This window comes from Triticum aestivum, chromosome 3B (assembly GCF_018294505.1).
Source record: "Triticum aestivum cultivar Chinese Spring chromosome 3B, IWGSC CS RefSeq v2.1, whole genome shotgun sequence".
Lineage (NCBI taxonomy): Eukaryota > Viridiplantae > Streptophyta > Magnoliopsida > Poales > Poaceae > Triticum > Triticum aestivum.
In genome coordinates, this window is record NC_057801.1 from 798463329 (window position 1) to 798479497 (window position 16169).

General features: G+C 43.6%; 1 protein-coding gene and 1 long non-coding RNA gene across 2 annotated transcripts; one reads left to right on the forward strand and one right to left on the reverse strand.

Moving 5' to 3' along the window:
- Positions 1 to 1658: 1658 nt before the first annotated feature.
- Positions 1659 to 2268, reverse strand: LOC123066658 (uncharacterized). Its single transcript, XR_006431397.1, has 3 exons — positions 2127 to 2268; positions 1912 to 2028; positions 1659 to 1812 (listed from the first exon to the last, which is right to left on the reverse strand). It is a non-coding gene; the product is annotated as an uncharacterized lncRNA (long non-coding RNA).
- A 4701-nt stretch (positions 2269 to 6969) lies between these two features.
- On the forward strand, positions 6970 to 9870 carry LOC123067939 (zinc finger MYM-type protein 1-like). Its single transcript, XM_044490510.1, has 3 exons — positions 6970 to 7223; positions 7354 to 9506; positions 9563 to 9870. Exons 2-3 carry the CDS (start codon positions 8207 to 8209, stop codon positions 9868 to 9870), a joined length of 1608 nt encoding a protein of 535 aa, XP_044346445.1. The 5' UTR covers positions 6970 to 7223; positions 7354 to 8206.
- Positions 9871 to 16169: the final 6299 nt, after the last annotated feature.

Below are 16169 nucleotides of genomic sequence, written 5' to 3' on the forward strand. Positions count from 1 at the left end.
AGCTGTTGTAAGATGCCAACAGAATTATATAAGAGTGTGAGCTAAAACCTAGTATGTTACCATACTTGCTTCACCTTTGAGAATTGTCCCCAGTTGTCAGTTGCCTTTTTGTAGCTGAATACTCCTCAGTCTGTTCTGTCATTGGTCTCTTTCTTGGATGAGAACCCTGACGAGCACTCTCAGTAAAACATACTTCTCGATCTGTGCCTGGTCGAATAATTTAACATAGTTAAGATCAATGGATTAAGTACCAGTTACACAAATACACTTGAAATTAATTTACCTGTACCAGTCATTGATGAGATGAGAGATTTCTTAGGATCTATCACATTGCAAGAAATATCTACAGTGAGTATTAACTGAATATATATGGAGGATTTTCCTAGTCTCAAAATGATTGAAACTTTTGAAGTGATTTACCAGCATCAGTTGTTAATGGGACAGAAGAACATGAAGGATTTATAACATTGCCCGTAACAGGAGTGCCTGCAACAGTAACACTTTTAGATATTAATTGAGCATAGAGAGGACTTTCACACTTCAACAATGACTGACGATGTCTGATTTTATTTTACTTTTGCAAAAAAAAATGTGGTGGGGCTATGTGCACATCAACCGGTGGTGCAGTAGTGTTGACTACATCATTACAGGTGTATGTACCAAATCATAGGCAGAGCAATGCGGTAGCCATACTGAAAAAATCAAAGCAACAAATAGGTAAATGTTTTGCAAGGACAAAGACAAGAGCAACATACAATGCATCAAAGTAGGCCAAGAGTTATTTAATTCTAATTCTGCAAATAATTAACATGCGAGTGCTATCATCTCAAGAAAAATCTGATGTAAAATCTAGCAAGAGAATAAAACATGTAGTATGAAATAGTGTCATGAAAACGATCCCAATAGGATTCGACATAGCCAAGATACCAAGTGGAAAGAATAACAGGTGCTGATTTGCCAAATTTAAGGTTTGGTGGAAAAAAAACAAGTGCAAATTTACCTTCTCTTGCACTTGATTCAAGCGCACACCCTTGATTGATCGCCGGGCATGTAGCACCTTTAAAGCATTCCCCTGAATATTAGAATGACACACTAGTCCGTCAGTTGATACTAATAAAATGTGCCAGCATTGAAGGCTGTTATCCATTGGGAAAGTTGAATTACTAATTGGAAGTGAAGTAGAAGTTGATTACAAATTTAGGCCGTGCACGTACACAATTTGTTTTTTCACAGTTCTTTTAGCACGGTGGTAGCTACTCTTTTTCTCTCAGCAAAAACAACTTCATTATTATGGCAATACCGTACCTTAATCAACAAAACTATAGTAGCGCGGAGAGCAAATTTTCTATCCCTTTAATTTGAATGTTAAATTTGAACTGCTGCTGCCCCTGCCGACCAACCTTTATGGCATTATTTTTCTGTCTAGTCGGCACTAAAGCTTTCAGATGAATGGTAACGGTCACATGAAAAAGATGCATCACGAAATTTGTGCATTGTGGAATTTAGATGCAAGGTGAGCAGCACAGGCTCTACGAAAATCATAACATACATGTGAATACTACTAATGAACAGAAGTTTAAGAACAACTTTCAATGTTTATATAGAGTGAAACCAGAGAGCAAGTCCTACCAAAAATTCTCACAAACCAATCATCCCGCGGCTTAGCCATGAGTTCTGCAAATGGGATAACAAAAGATTGTTCTATATTATTGCTTGATGGAAAAATGCTTGCATAGAGAGAAGCTAGCTAGGACCTAGGAATGAAGTATACCAGCTGACAACTCCTGGCTGCAGTGGCTGGAAGAAGGCAGGCTGGAAAGAGTAAGGAACCATGCATGAGAGCGCGCACGTGAGGAAAACAGGAATGGCAGGCATCCCGGTCGAATCGAAGTAGGAGGATTGTAAGATTACCTCATCCTCTTGTCAACATATATATTAGCTACCCGACAGGAATGTTTTTTACGTGCAAGCTTGTTGGTAGGACGGGTATGGTCTTTCACGTGCCGCCTCCGTCGTAAAGGAGCAAAGCTGGCCCGGATGCAAAAATAATAATGAAATTGATTAGTACGTTGCAGTGTGATCATGGATTACAACTTGATAGCGCGTGAGGCAATCGGCATGTGTACCCAAAGCCGATGGGGAGTACGTTCTGCGGACCCATCGGGCCGTCCGGCAGTAGCAGCCTGCCTTTGAATTCTGGAGTCCTGTTAGCCAACTCCCGGACGATCTTTGCTGCTCTAGCCCACATGGGTCTCCAGTCCCGAGACAACTTACTGATTCACAGAGTCGTACTACGACTAAGGAAATTTGTTTGATCACTCTATTGCAAGAAAAGGGGATTTGAAAGTATTCCACGTACCTGGCTACTTCCTGTTGAAATAAACGGTGCACGAGGAGAAACTTGACGAGGACACTAGCCTCGAGGCTGGGCGGCGAACAGGGTACCACCGGCAGGAAGTGAGGGAAGATGTAATGCAAGGCTTCGGTCCACTGGCCCTGGGACACGAAACGCGCCAGATGGGACACGCAAAAGTAGGCGTCTGTCTGCTTCAACATCCTGCATCCATGCATTTTGTTGATCAGCAAGCAAGTTGGATCAAAGCATCTGAAAAGCAAAATAAGGGTGGTCGGTGCATACGCGACGAAGGTGGAGCCGTAGCCTTGGAGCCTGAGGAAGTTGAGGAGCCGCCGGTAACGGAACCGCCTCACGCAGGGGTACTCTCCAGGGACAAACGATTGCACCTCCTGGCCGCACACCACCGCTCGCCTCATCGTCGTCATCCTGGACGGTTGCCGATTTGGAGCTGGGGTTGGGTTTGGGATCGGGAACAGTCACTGATTTGGGGCTGGGAATTTCCAGTAACAGAAGAACCTGCAACAGTAACAATTATAGTTATTTGTTGAGCATCCAGATAACTTCCTCAGTTCAAACTTCAAAATGATTGACGGCCCAATGAGCCAGGGTGGGCCAACAGTCGAACTGTTTATATAAACTTTTCTGAGTAATTTTTTAAAGCTTTGTTGCTATGATTTGAAGGCTATTGGGAAAATCCGTGCCTACTACAGGTGTAAGTACCCCAAGCATAGGCAGAGTAATGCGGTAGCAATAATGGCAAAACCGGAGCAGCGGCGAGCAAATAATTGTTTTGTAAGGACAAATGTGACAGAAAGCATCAAAGTAGGTCAAGAGTTAGTTAATTCTAGTTCTGCAAATGATTATCACGCGAGTGCTAAGGTCTGCAAAATGAAAATTGATGTCAAAATCCACCGAAGCAGAGATGGAAAGATGTATGAAATAATGTCATGACAATGATCCACAATAGAATTCAGCGTATAGCCCAGATATCGATCAAGTGGAAAAAATGACAGGTACTTATATTGACTAAATTTAAGATTGGTGGATAAAACAAGTGTGAATTTACCTTCCCTTGCACCGGATTGAAGCGCACGCCATCGATTGATCCCTGGGCATGTAGCAACTTTAATGCATTCCTCTGAATATTAGAATATCACACTAGTTCATCAGTTGATACCAATAAAAATTGCCAGCATTGAACAAATACTGTTATCCACATGAAAAGTTGAATTGCTCAAGGGAAGTGAAGAAGAAGTTGATTACAAATTTTGACCGTGCGTGTACACAATTTGTTTCCCCAGTTTCTTTTAGCACGCTGGTAGCTACGTAATCTTCTCTCTTTCAGTAAAAGCAGCTTCTTAATTATGACAATACTAGTAACTCAATCAACAAAACTATAGTAGCGCGGAGTTTGAATTTTTGCAACTTTAATTTAGAAAAATGTTAAAATTTGACCTGCTACTGTACCAACCAGCCCTTATGGTTTTTTTTCCTGTCTAGTCGGTACATTCAGATGTCGTTTCATAATGGTCCAATGAAAAAAATGCAGCTTGATGGGTTGCACGGAATTAATGCGAGTGGAATATAGAAACCAGAGAAGTGGGGGATCTACAACCATAACATAAGCTCCATCGAATTGAAGCGTCCTGATGCTTCCAGGGTTGTGGGGGTCATTAGGGCACCACGAGTAAGTGAGTTTTTTAGTTCTATTTCTTCTCTTCTTTTTATTTTTTTATTTTTTTCACGTTTTAATTAATGAGCACTTATTAAAATTTGTATAATTTAAAAAATATAAACATATTTTAAAATTCTTCAAATTCGTTAATATTGATTAAATTTATGAATATTTTAAAAGCTCACGGTCATCTGAAGTTTGTGAACATTTTTTAAATTTGAAACCTTTTTATTTTTTGAACATTTGTTAAACCATTGATATATCTTAAATTCATGAATGCTTCTAAAATTCATGGTTTTGAAAATTCATAATATTTTTAAAGTTTCTTAAACATCATTTAGTTTAACTAACATTCTCAAATACAAAACTAAACGAGCGAGATGAGTAGGGACCCAAGCTGAGCGAGCAAGAGCTTCATGTCATCATGTGTGCTGACCCATGTGAGCGCCCCAGTAGCAATTACATCAGTTTAGGGTGAAATAAGAACTCCTAAGGGGCTCAAACAATCACCACACCCGGCTGATACCAAGCCCAAAATGTGCAAAGAATTCACAACCACACATCAAATAACTCCTCTATTCTCTTAAAAAAAAACTCAACAGCAACCCAACACGATATACGAACAAAAAAACACCACCAACAAAAAAAATGAAACACAAAGCTAATACAGATAAAATCAAAACAAAAAACTGGTGACAATAATCTATAGATATAAGAAGGTTACTTTCATGAGTGAAGAATGGCGCGGCGAAGCGCGCGTTGGCCTCTAGTACATGTAAATACTACTAATGAACAGAAGGTCAAGCGCAACGTTCAATCTATAGAAAGTGAAACCGGAGACAAGTCGTACCAAAAATTCTCCGAAACCAATCATCCCGCGCTTTAGCTATGGTTTCTGCAAATGATATTGTTCTAGATATTTGTTTGATGGAAAAAGGGTCGCAGAGAGAGAAGCTGACTAGAAATGAAGTATACCAAGTTGCAACTCCTGGCTGCAGTGGCTGGAAGAAGGCAGGCTGCAAAGACCAACCAACCATGTATGAGAGACGAGACGTACCAAGAAATGAGAAATGGCATGCATCCTGGTCGAACCGAGATACGATTATTGTAATATTACCTCATCCTCTTGTCAACATAGATATTAGCTATCTGACGGGAATGTTCTTCACGTGCATGCTTGCTGGTAGGACTGGTAAATTTCTTGACCTGCCGCCTCCGTCGGAGAGGAGCAAAGCTGGCCCGGACACAAACAATCAAATGAAATTGATTAACTACTCTGTGAATCAGTAAGTTTTCTCGGGACTTGAGACCCATGTGGGCTAGAGCAGCAAAGATCGTCCAGGACTTGGCTAACACGACTCCAGAATTCAAAGACAGGCTGCTACTGCCGGACGGCCTGATGGGTCCGCAGAACGTACTAGTACTATGACTTGAGGAAATTTGTTTGAACTGTATACTGCGAGAAAAGGGGATATAAAAGTAGTACTGCAGAATCGAGATACCTGGCTACTTCCGATTGGAATAAACGGTGCACGCGAAGAAACATGACGAGGACCATGGCCTCGAGGCTGGCGTCCAACGGGGCTCCAGCGGCAGGAAGCGAGGGAGGATGTAATCCAAGGCTTCGGTCCACTGGCCCTGGGACACCAGGCGCACCAGATGGATCACGCAAAAGTAGGCGTTCGTCTGCTTCAGCATCCTGCATCCGATGATCAGCGAGTAAGCACAAGGTGGATCAAATCACTGGCGACGCAAAGGAAGGGCGGCGGGTGTATACGCGATGAAGGTAGAGCCGTAGCCTTGGAGCCAGAGAAAGGTGAGGAGACGCCGGTGACGGAACCGCCTCACGCAGGGATACTCTCCAGGGACCAACGATTGCAGCTTCTGGCCGCCGCACTCCGCTGCTTGCGTCCTCGTCGCCGTCATCGGCGGTCGCCAATTTTTTGACTGGGGATTGGATTTGGGATCAGGGACAAGTGCCGATTTGGGACTGGGATTTATAGGCTTCGGGCAGGTGGTGGTGGTGGCGGCGGTAGTGGTGGTGGTGGTGGTGGTGGTGGGACCAACGCATTAAAGGAGCGGAAATGCTAAGGGAAAGGATTTAAATCAAGAACCCTCGTAACCTTCCCTCCAATAAAAAAAAAGAACCCTCAGAACCTGCAACAAATGATCTGCATTCCCTGAAACAAACAAATAAATCCCATAGTAATTCTAGTCTTGTCATCATCTGCGACAACTAAATTTGCTATCCCACGACAACTAAATTTTCTATAAAAAACCATTAATTTTGCCATCATCCTCGACAACTAAATTTGCTATCGCGCGACAACTAAATTTGCTATAAAAAACATCTGTTTTGCCATCATCCGCGACAACTAAATTTGCTATCACGTGACAACTAAATTTGCTATGAAAAAACATTTGTTTTGCGATGTATTTCGAGGGAACGTCAGCACAATTGGTTGATGAGCGGCCACACTCCTCGAATTGAAACCCTTAAATTCATGCCTATCCATGCATGTTCATCATACACGTGAAAATCACACGTAAATAACAATTGTTGGTATCGATAATACGTAGTTCGAAGTTTGAACACAATATTTATTTTAAATGCACAATTCATTGATTTTTATTGTGGGTCCACATATGCTTCACAAGATCATGAGTTGCTGCTTGTGCATCTCATGACTGAAGTTTTTGATGCATCTACAAAAAATTGATAAGCTGGTCTGCATCTTGTTGTTCTTGGATGTGGACTCGTTCTCGAGGCTTGTCAAAATCATGGGTTTGGGCTGCTGCTTCACCTTCGTCCAGGGCCGGCTCTAGCCCAGGGCAGTAGGGGCGACGGCCCGGGGACCGGCCGAAATAGGGGCCCATATCTGGTATACAGTATGTACGTATGGGACATCATAGTAGAGGAAAAAAAGGCCCATCTACCCAGGGCACACAGCTAGCCCAGGAAGGTAGCCAGCCACGCACGGAACGAAATCGTCCTGAATCGTCGTTTCCTTTTCTTTCCAGCGATTCTCGCCCTGATTCACGCACTGAACCGTCGCCGTCTCGTCCAGTCGTCCTGATCCAGTCCGGATTCCCTGACCGGCCGAGGTCTGACTGCATCACTGAAATCCATAGTTCCCTGATCACGTTGTGTACATCTCGGCAAGAAATTGTGGGAAAGATCAAGATCAAGAGGTAATCTCAGATCAAAATTCTATTTCTATGAAACCATGGTGGGCGACTCTATTTTCTCGTGCTATATGTTCTTAGGCTAAAATCTCAATCCGGTGTCTGATTCTTTCTTTGCATCGCTCATAACTTGCAGCTGCATCCATTGGTAGTGTAACCATGTTGCCTAAAAAGCATCCATCTGGTCATCAGAAAAGAACTAACAAGAAACGAGTACAGAAGTTGATTCGATCTCAGAGAGGGGCTATGAATAAATTCGTGTTGTGGAAGGATACTGATATGAATTTTACGCAATTATATATCACCAATGGCGAACAACCAGATCAGACTGAGAATGCAGTTGGGGGAAATTGTGCCGATGTTGATGCCAATCAGAACACCCGAAATTTTAGTGGCCATGGAAACATAGATGAGCAGGCTTCTTCTTTTGATATTTATGATCCTAGAACTTGGAATATTCTTGACAATAAATCAAGAGATATTCTCATTGAAAAAGGACCTACAAGGGAGTACAATCCTGTGTTTCCCGTGGATAAGAAAGGCAGGCATTTTTCATATGCTTACTACTCAAGACAGCTAAGGAATGGTGAGGCCAGTGATCGGAGGTGGTTAGTGTACTCTAAACATGTGAATAAAGTTCATTGTTTTTGCTGCAAATTGTTCAAATCTGAAAACAGCAAAAGTTTGCTAGCATCTGAGGGATTGATGGATTGGAAACATCTTAGTGAAAAGCTGAAATTACATGAGAACGGTGCTGAGCATATCACTAACATGAATACTTGGAATGAGGTAAGGTTGAGGCTAAGTAAGAAGGAAACAATTGATAGAGATTTGCAAGAAGAGATTGCAAGGGAGAAGAAGCGCTGGAGACAAGTTTTAATTAGAATTGTTGCTGCTGTGAAATTTCTTGCTAAACATAATTTGGCTTTTCGAGGAGCAAATGAGAAATTATATCAAGATACAATGGGAACTTTTTGGGAGTAATTGAAATGATGGCAGAATTTGATCCTGTAATGCAAGAGCATCTTCGGCGCATTCAGAATAATGAAATCCATCATCATTATCTTGGCCATAATATTCAGAACGAGTTAATTTCCCGTCTTGCTTGCAGTGTTAAAGATTCTCTCTTGAAGATAATTAAGGATGCAAGGTATTTCTCTGTCATTTTAGACTGTACCCCTGATGTGAGCCATCAAGAACAAATGACTCTAATTGTGAGATGTGTAAACATGTCAAGTGCCAGTACAAAAATAGAGGAGTTTTTTCTAGAGTTCATGAAGGTCGACTATACGTCGGGACTTGGACTTTATAATGTGTTAATTGATACACTTGAATATGTTGGTTTGAATGTTCAAGATGTTCGTGGACAAGGGTATGACAATGGTTCGAACATGAAGGGAAAAAACCAAGGGGTACAGAGCAGATTGCTAGCAACTAATCCAAGAGCATTGTACATGTCGTGTGCTTGTCACAGCCTGAATCTTACTCTCAGTGATATGGAAAAATCTTGCGATAAAGCTATAACTTTCTTTGGTGTTGTGCAAAGAATTTACATATTGTTTTCAAGCTCTACTAAAAGATGGCAGCTATTGCTTGATCATGTTCCAAAAATGACAGTTAAGTCTTTGTGTAAGACTCGATGGGAGAGTCGAATAAAGAGTGTTCATGCTACCAGATATCAAGCACCTGAGTTAATAAAAGCTTTATTGGAATTGAAGAGAACTTCTACTGATGACGCCAAGACTAAGAGCGACGCAAAATCTTTGGCTAATGCACTTGAGAAATTTGAATTTATACTGGGCATGGTCATCTGGCATGATGTTTTGTTCACGGTAAACATGGTGAGTAAGAAATTGCAGTCTAAATTCGTGTGTATTGATGTTACTCTTAAACAGATTGAAGGTGCCATCTCATATTTTGAGAAGTACAGAAATGAAGGCTTTGCTACTAGCTTGGATATTGCGAGATCTATTGCAATCGACATGGGTGTACAACCTTTATTTCCTGTAAAGCGGCGTATTACCAGAAAAAGACAATTTGATGAAATTAATGGCAATGAAGAAAATGACCAGAATCAAGAAGCGCAAGAAATTGAGGTGGAATCATTTAGAGTTAAATACTTTTTGGTGATGATTGATGTTGCAATTGCTTCCTTGACTAGTAGATTTGAGGAACTGAAGTCATTTGGGAGCATATTTGGATTCTTGTTCAACTCAAAAGAATTGAAGTTGTTGGGTGATAATGATCTAAGAAAATGTTGCACTAGTTTTGTCAACACTTTCACTCATGGTAAGTCAGCAGATGTTGATTTAGATGATTTTGTTTCTGAACTAAAAGTATTGCAGATGACATTGCCAAACACACTCATGTCAGCGGATCAGTATTTGAGTTTGTTAGAGTTGCGGATTCTTATCCAAATGTCTCAATTGCTTATCGTATCCTCTTGACTGTGCCGGTCACTGTTGCATCAGCTGAAAGGAGTTTCACAAAATTGAAGTTACTAAAAAATTATTTGAGGTCAACAATGTCCCAAGACAGACTGAATGGTTTGGCCATGTGCTGCATCGAGAAGAATATGTTGGACAATATTGATCCTGACATTGTCATTGATGATTTTGCGTCAAAAAATGCACGGAAGTCTCGCTTCTCATGATTACTGGAGGTTTGCTAGCATGCTATTTCTATATTCTTGTTTGCATTGTAGCTTCTATGATACTTGAGTTTGAACAAAGGCAAGAAAAAATATCAGATATTTGATTCTAATGAAAATTTACTACTCTTTATGACATTATAATATATGTATTTGTTCGTGTATCGACCAAAAAAAATTCTCTGTTGGGCCCATTGGTGAAGTTTGCCCCGGGGCCTTCGAAATCCTTGAGCCGCCCCTGCCTTCATCCTCCGGAACAAGTGCAACTCCTTCCATCTACACACATGGAGTTGCTGCTTGACTGTCATGGATGATATGTTGGGTGCTACAAGGAAGCTACTGAGGGTGTTGCAAGGCGAGAGTGCATCGAGTTCTATGCGCCCACCACCACGTGCCATCGTTGCTTCAAGACAGGAGCATCAACTGGGATGCCAGTGTTGCAATGGTGTGGCGTCGGACGTCAAAGTATAGGAATCCGCTCCTGAAGATGAGTCGGCATTGTTGCATGACGGTCATCGAGTGCTTCAAGTCTAGCCACAAATATCCCTCTTTGCTGCAACCTATATAGATTGTCATAGACGTGTGGCGGACGGTGATGGTGCAAGGCCGACCGCAGCATCCCCGTTGTTGCAAGCGACTGCAGGCTACTGGGAGGGGGGCTACGGCGAGTGGCGACGTGTGATGCCACGGCGGCCTTCCACAATGTTGCACGGCTAGCGGAAGCCATTGGGGGCTGTAACATGAGGTGACATTGGTGCTGTATGTGCCCACCACCGCATGTCATCATCGCTCCAAAACAGAGGCATCACCTGGACATCAGCGCTGCAATAGTGTGCCGTCGGACCTCAAAGTATGTGAATCCGCTGGCACAGACGAGGAGGTGTTGCTACATTGCAGGCGTTGAGTGCTTCAAGTCCAGTCACAACTACACCTCTTTGCTGCAAGCGACCGCGAGCTGGGCGTCGGTCCTTTATCGGTCAATAAATGAGTTAAAAACATTAATCTCCTACTCTTAAGGCCATGCCTATTACGTTTTCAAAAAGACCAAATGCACATGCATACTGCTGAAAACGAGAGAGCAACTAACTGAGGGGTAACACCGCGGGAGCCACTCAATTGTCACTTTTGGTGGACTGGAGCGCTCTCAGCCGCCATCACGTGTCACCTGTTGCGCGATTTCTCAATATTTTATTTTTTAAATTTTTTCTATACACGTTTACGGGGTATAAATGATTTTTGGGGTTTTCATTTTTTGATGGGGAGCATCCCTTGTTCATCCCCATGGACGTTCCGTCACCACCACAAGCACGAAGAGTACCAATGACAAGAGTCCGTGCACGCGTCATCGAAACCAAGGTTAACACTTTCCTCTTCAAACTTTATTCGGATTCACATGAGAGTTGGGTTCTACCTCAAATGGATACATGGTGCATTCTTAGGTACCAAGGAGAAGACCGTGAGGAGGCATGGAGGGATCACCAAGTCCACATGTGGAGCCCCAAGGAGAAGAAGGAACTCCCACACGCGGAACACCAGAGGCCTCGGACCACCCCGGGTGCCCGGACCCCCTGGGCAAGTTCCACCCAACCCCGCTGACCACCCCGGGTGCCCGCACCCCTCCCCCCCGGGCACCCGGACCCCCGGGACACTTTTTCCGCCCAACCCCGATGAACACCCCGGGTGCCCGCACCTCCGACCCCCGGGCACTCGCACCACCCAGAATCAGCGCACTAACAAAAACCGTTTCGGCCATAATTTTCACTCCCAAAGTCCGATTTTGACGTTCTTTAGCTCCTTGAGTAGCTATTGACATCCCGCATCCATCTAGATAGGTTCAAACATCATTTGACTTCATCAAAATCTTGGCATTTTGGCATCTTGGCCTAGGCCATCCACCATATCATCCGCAAAATCATCATAGCTTTCCGCAACCTAACCCATTTTGCTCCATTTAGCATTTGTGGTATCTTGAGTTGTGACTTGAGTCTCGTAAGGTGTTTCGGCTACTTAGGGACGGTTGCTTAGTCATCAACCACCACCACCACTTCCGAATTGCTAACTCTGGAACCACCAACGCATTCCACGAGCATCATTTGGCATTTTCCTTTGAGATTTTGAGTTTGCGGGTTTTCCGTTTCCTAGGTTGTTTCGGTTAACTAGGAATGGTTCGACATCGACAACACCGCCACTCAACTTCGACAAGGATTCGACGTCGACCACATTCACCATTGACACCCTAACCGTAAGTAAGAACGGTAACCTCTATATCATCTTGGTATCATGGTATCCCATCCTTGTATATTACCCTTGCCATTACATTGTTAACTCCTTAGCCCATTTTGCGTCACTTGCCTATCAAGACTAGCCTTTGAGTATTGCTGGCAACGTTACTTGTGCACATTAGTGATCATCGATCTACACCTTCCATTGCGTACATACCATATCATATTGGTATCATCTTGGTATCATAGTACCATCCCTCGTGTCACAAGATTGTTCCCGCATATACACAATAGTTATCTTGGTTTGTGCATTTCGCATAAGTGGCCATACAAAGAAAAAGAGAATAAGCTTTTAAGCAAAAGTAGAGCAAAGAAGATTGTAAGCAAGAGCCATAGCATCGCCACATTGCATACCATACTACCATATTGATCATCTTGGATGGTCGTGTGTGAAACACCGGAACATCATACATAAATAGCATACTTGGGATAGAAAGTTGATACATTTTGCATCTTATAGGTTGTGCACAAGTGTCGTATATGCCTATTGAGCAATCGTGCTAGTGTCTCTCTAGAGTTGTGCAACACAAGCGTTTTCCGTGGATTCCACATTTTGTGCTCATTCCTTGGTTGCACGACCCCACTTATCTATCTGTGTGTGTGCGTTTCCGTGTGCCACCCATTCCTATTGGTCTACTTGTTTCACTTGCGAATTTGTGAATCTTTTCCAACATTATTGACTCTTGCTAACATTTTGCATCGAATTTTTGTGCCACTATCCTCACCGAGCTCCACCAAAAGCTTTATTTGTGTAGGTGTGAGAATTGACAAGATCCGGTACCAATTGTGCTATTTCCTTGTTACATTATTGAGTGATCATTAATCCATCTTCAAGGATAAGGTACATTGGTCTTCTTCTTTTCTTTCTTCCACTCACATTAGCTTGAGTCTTGTGATGGATAGGCAAGGCATTTCATCTCCAGTGTTCCACGACAACGACAGCGTGAACAACTACATCACCAAAACGTCCATCTTCGGACTACAATGAGCAATGCAAGGAATTGAGCGACTCGCCATCGATATTCGCCAAAACGAAGCAAGGAAAAGGGACTACTTCGACACCAAGTTGGACGAACACATGGATAAAATACGAGACACGGTGGCCAACTACAAGTCTTCTTTCCCTTCGTCATCTTCAAGGCATCGATGTTCAAGTAGCCAATCTTTGGAACGCCATCGAGCTCAAGCACTACAAAACCATCAAGATGAAGATGCTCGCGGTAAGTACACCTACAAGTCCCAAAAAGCTCCACATCAAGCTACGACCAAACTTCATGAGCACAAGAGAAGACCGCGAGACGAGCACCAACAATACGGAGCTACCACTAGTGCCACCACTTCGCATCTTCACCAAGTGTTATCAAGGCATCTTCGCCTACTTCCCATGAGTTCGCCTACATTGACATCTTCAACAACAAGGCGGCCACCTACAAGCGAGGGCGAAACGTTCCATCATAGAAAGCCCCTCAAGGAAGATGGCCGAGCATGGGAAGTTCCCTTCGGTCATGGAGACGAGCTACGAGGTGCCACATCATATGGGCCTCCTACAAAAAGACGGTCGAGCAAGGGCCATCCCCTTCGACCATGGCGACAAGCACAAACCTCTTCTACAACATGAAGACAGCGCCCAAATGGGACTCATACTCTGAGTCGAGCTACGAGAGCGCACTTGAGACCTTATCTTTGGTCTCGGAGGAGAGCGATGATTTGCCACATCCTACGGCGTTCATCCTTGGAGGCGTTATGGATGAGGAGGCTGAGCATGGGACTATCCCTTCAACCAAGGCGGCGATAGGAGTTCAGCATGGAGACAATTGCACCTACATCTCTCCGACACCCACATATGACGAGATGCCCCAATTCCCATGTGATGAGAGCCACCCCACCATGAGTGATATGAGTGACTCCTGAAGGAAATATGCCCTAGAGGCAATAATAAAGTTGTTATTTATATTTCCTTATGTCATGATAAATGTTTATTATTCATGCTATAGTTGTATTAACCGGAAACTTAGTACATGTGTGAATACATAGACAAAACAGAGTGTCCCTAGTATGCCTCTACTTGACTAGATCATTGATCAAAGCTGGTTATGTTTCCTGACCATAGACATGTGTTGTCATTTGATGAACGGGGTCACATCATTAGATAATGATATGATGGACAAGACCCACCCGTCGTTAGCTTAGCATAATGATCGATAAGTTTTAATGCTATTGCTTTCTTCATGACTTATACATATTCCTCTGACTATGAGATTATGCAACTCCGAATGCCGGGGGAACACCTTGTGTGCTATCAAACATAACAACATAAATGGGTGATTATAAAGATGCTCTACAAGTGTGTCCGAAGGTGTTTGTTGGGTTGGCATAGATCGAGATTAGGATTTCTCACTCCGAGTATCGGAGAGGTATCTCGGGGCCCTCTTGGTAATGCACATCACTATAAGCCTTGCAAGAAATGTGACTAATGAGTTAGTTACGGGATGATGCATTACAGAACGAGTAAAGAGACTTGCCGGTAATGAGATGTAACTAGGTATGAGGATACCGATCGAATCTCGGGCAAGTAACATACCGATGGCAAAGGTAATAACGTATGTTGTTATTGCGGTTTGACCGATAAAGATCTTTATAGAATATTTAGGAAGCAATATGAGCATCTAGGTTGCACTAAATGTTATTGACCAGAGATTTGTCTCGGTCATGTCTACGTAGTTCTCGAACCCGTAGGGTCCGCACGCTTAACATTCGATGACGATTTGTATTATGAGTTATTTGTTTTGGTGACCAAAGTTTGTTTGGAGTCCAAGATGAGATCACGGACATGATGACGAGTATCGAAATGGTCGAGAGGTAAAGATTCATATATTGGAAGGTAGTATTCGGACATCGGAATGGTTTTGACTGGTTCGGGTATTTTACGGGAGTACCGAGGGGTTACCAGAACCCCCCGGGGACGTATTGGGCCTACATGGGCCTTAGTGGAGAGAGTGGAGGGCCGCAAGGGGTGCCCCCCATGGCAGTCCAAATTGGACTAGGGGAGGGGGTGGCGCACCATTTCCCTCTCCCTCTCCCTCTCCTTCCTTTTCCGGTAAGAAAGGAAAAGAGTGGGGGGCGAATCTTACTAGGAGTGGAGTCCTAGTAGGAATCCCCCCCATGGCGAGCCCCTCCTAAGCGGCCACCTCCTCCTCCCCTCCTTTATATACGGGGGCAGGGGCACCCCAAAGGCACATCATTTTTTCTCTTAGCCGTGTGCGGTCCCCCCCCTCCATAGTTTACTCCTCCGGTCATAGCGTCGTAGTGCTTAGGTGAAGCCCTACATGAATCACATCACCATCACCATCACCACGCCGTCGTGCTGATGGAACTCTCCCTCGATCCTCTGTTGGATCAAGATTTCGAGGGACGTCATTGAGCCGAACGTGTGCATAAATCGGAGGTGTCGTACGTTCGGTACTAGATCATGAAGACGTTTGACTACATCAACTGCGTTAACCTAATGCTTCCGCTTTCGGTCTACGAGGGTACGTGGACACACTCTCCCCTTTCATTGCTATGCATCTCCTAGATAGATCTTGCATGATAGTAGGAAATGTTTTGGAATTGCATGCTACGTTCCCCAACAACTCCATCATATGTGACATTGAGAGCATTTCCTATGAGAGGATGAGTGTGACCACCACTAGCCCCACACACGAGATTATGCCACACATCCTATGTGAGCTTGAGAGCCATTTGAGTGACTCCACCAACCATATGAGTGAGAGCATCTTACTGGGAGTGAGTCAGCCACAACACTTAGTGAGTGAGGTAGTTGAGACAGCACGTGAGGCCACTATGATTTCTAACGACTTAACCTCTACTCCGAGTGTGTTTTCTTATTTGGTGCTAGGTCTCCTACATGACGACATGCATATCCTCGTCGAGTCCATACCTCCAATGGAGATGATGATGGCCATGGTGGACGATAATGCACCCACCACATGGTTCCATCACGATGAAGATGATCACAAC

What these genes read in the sequence shown, in the direction of transcription:
- LOC123067939 (XM_044490510.1), top strand. Translation starts at nt 8,207, where the DNA reads ATGATGGCAGAATTTGATCCTGTAATGCAAGAGCATCTTCGGCGCATT. An exon ending in TGTCAACACTTTCACTCATG is followed by an intron (nt 9,507 to 9,562) that starts GTAAGTCAGCAG and finishes AAAGTATTGCAG; the next exon opens with ATGACATTGCCAAACACACT.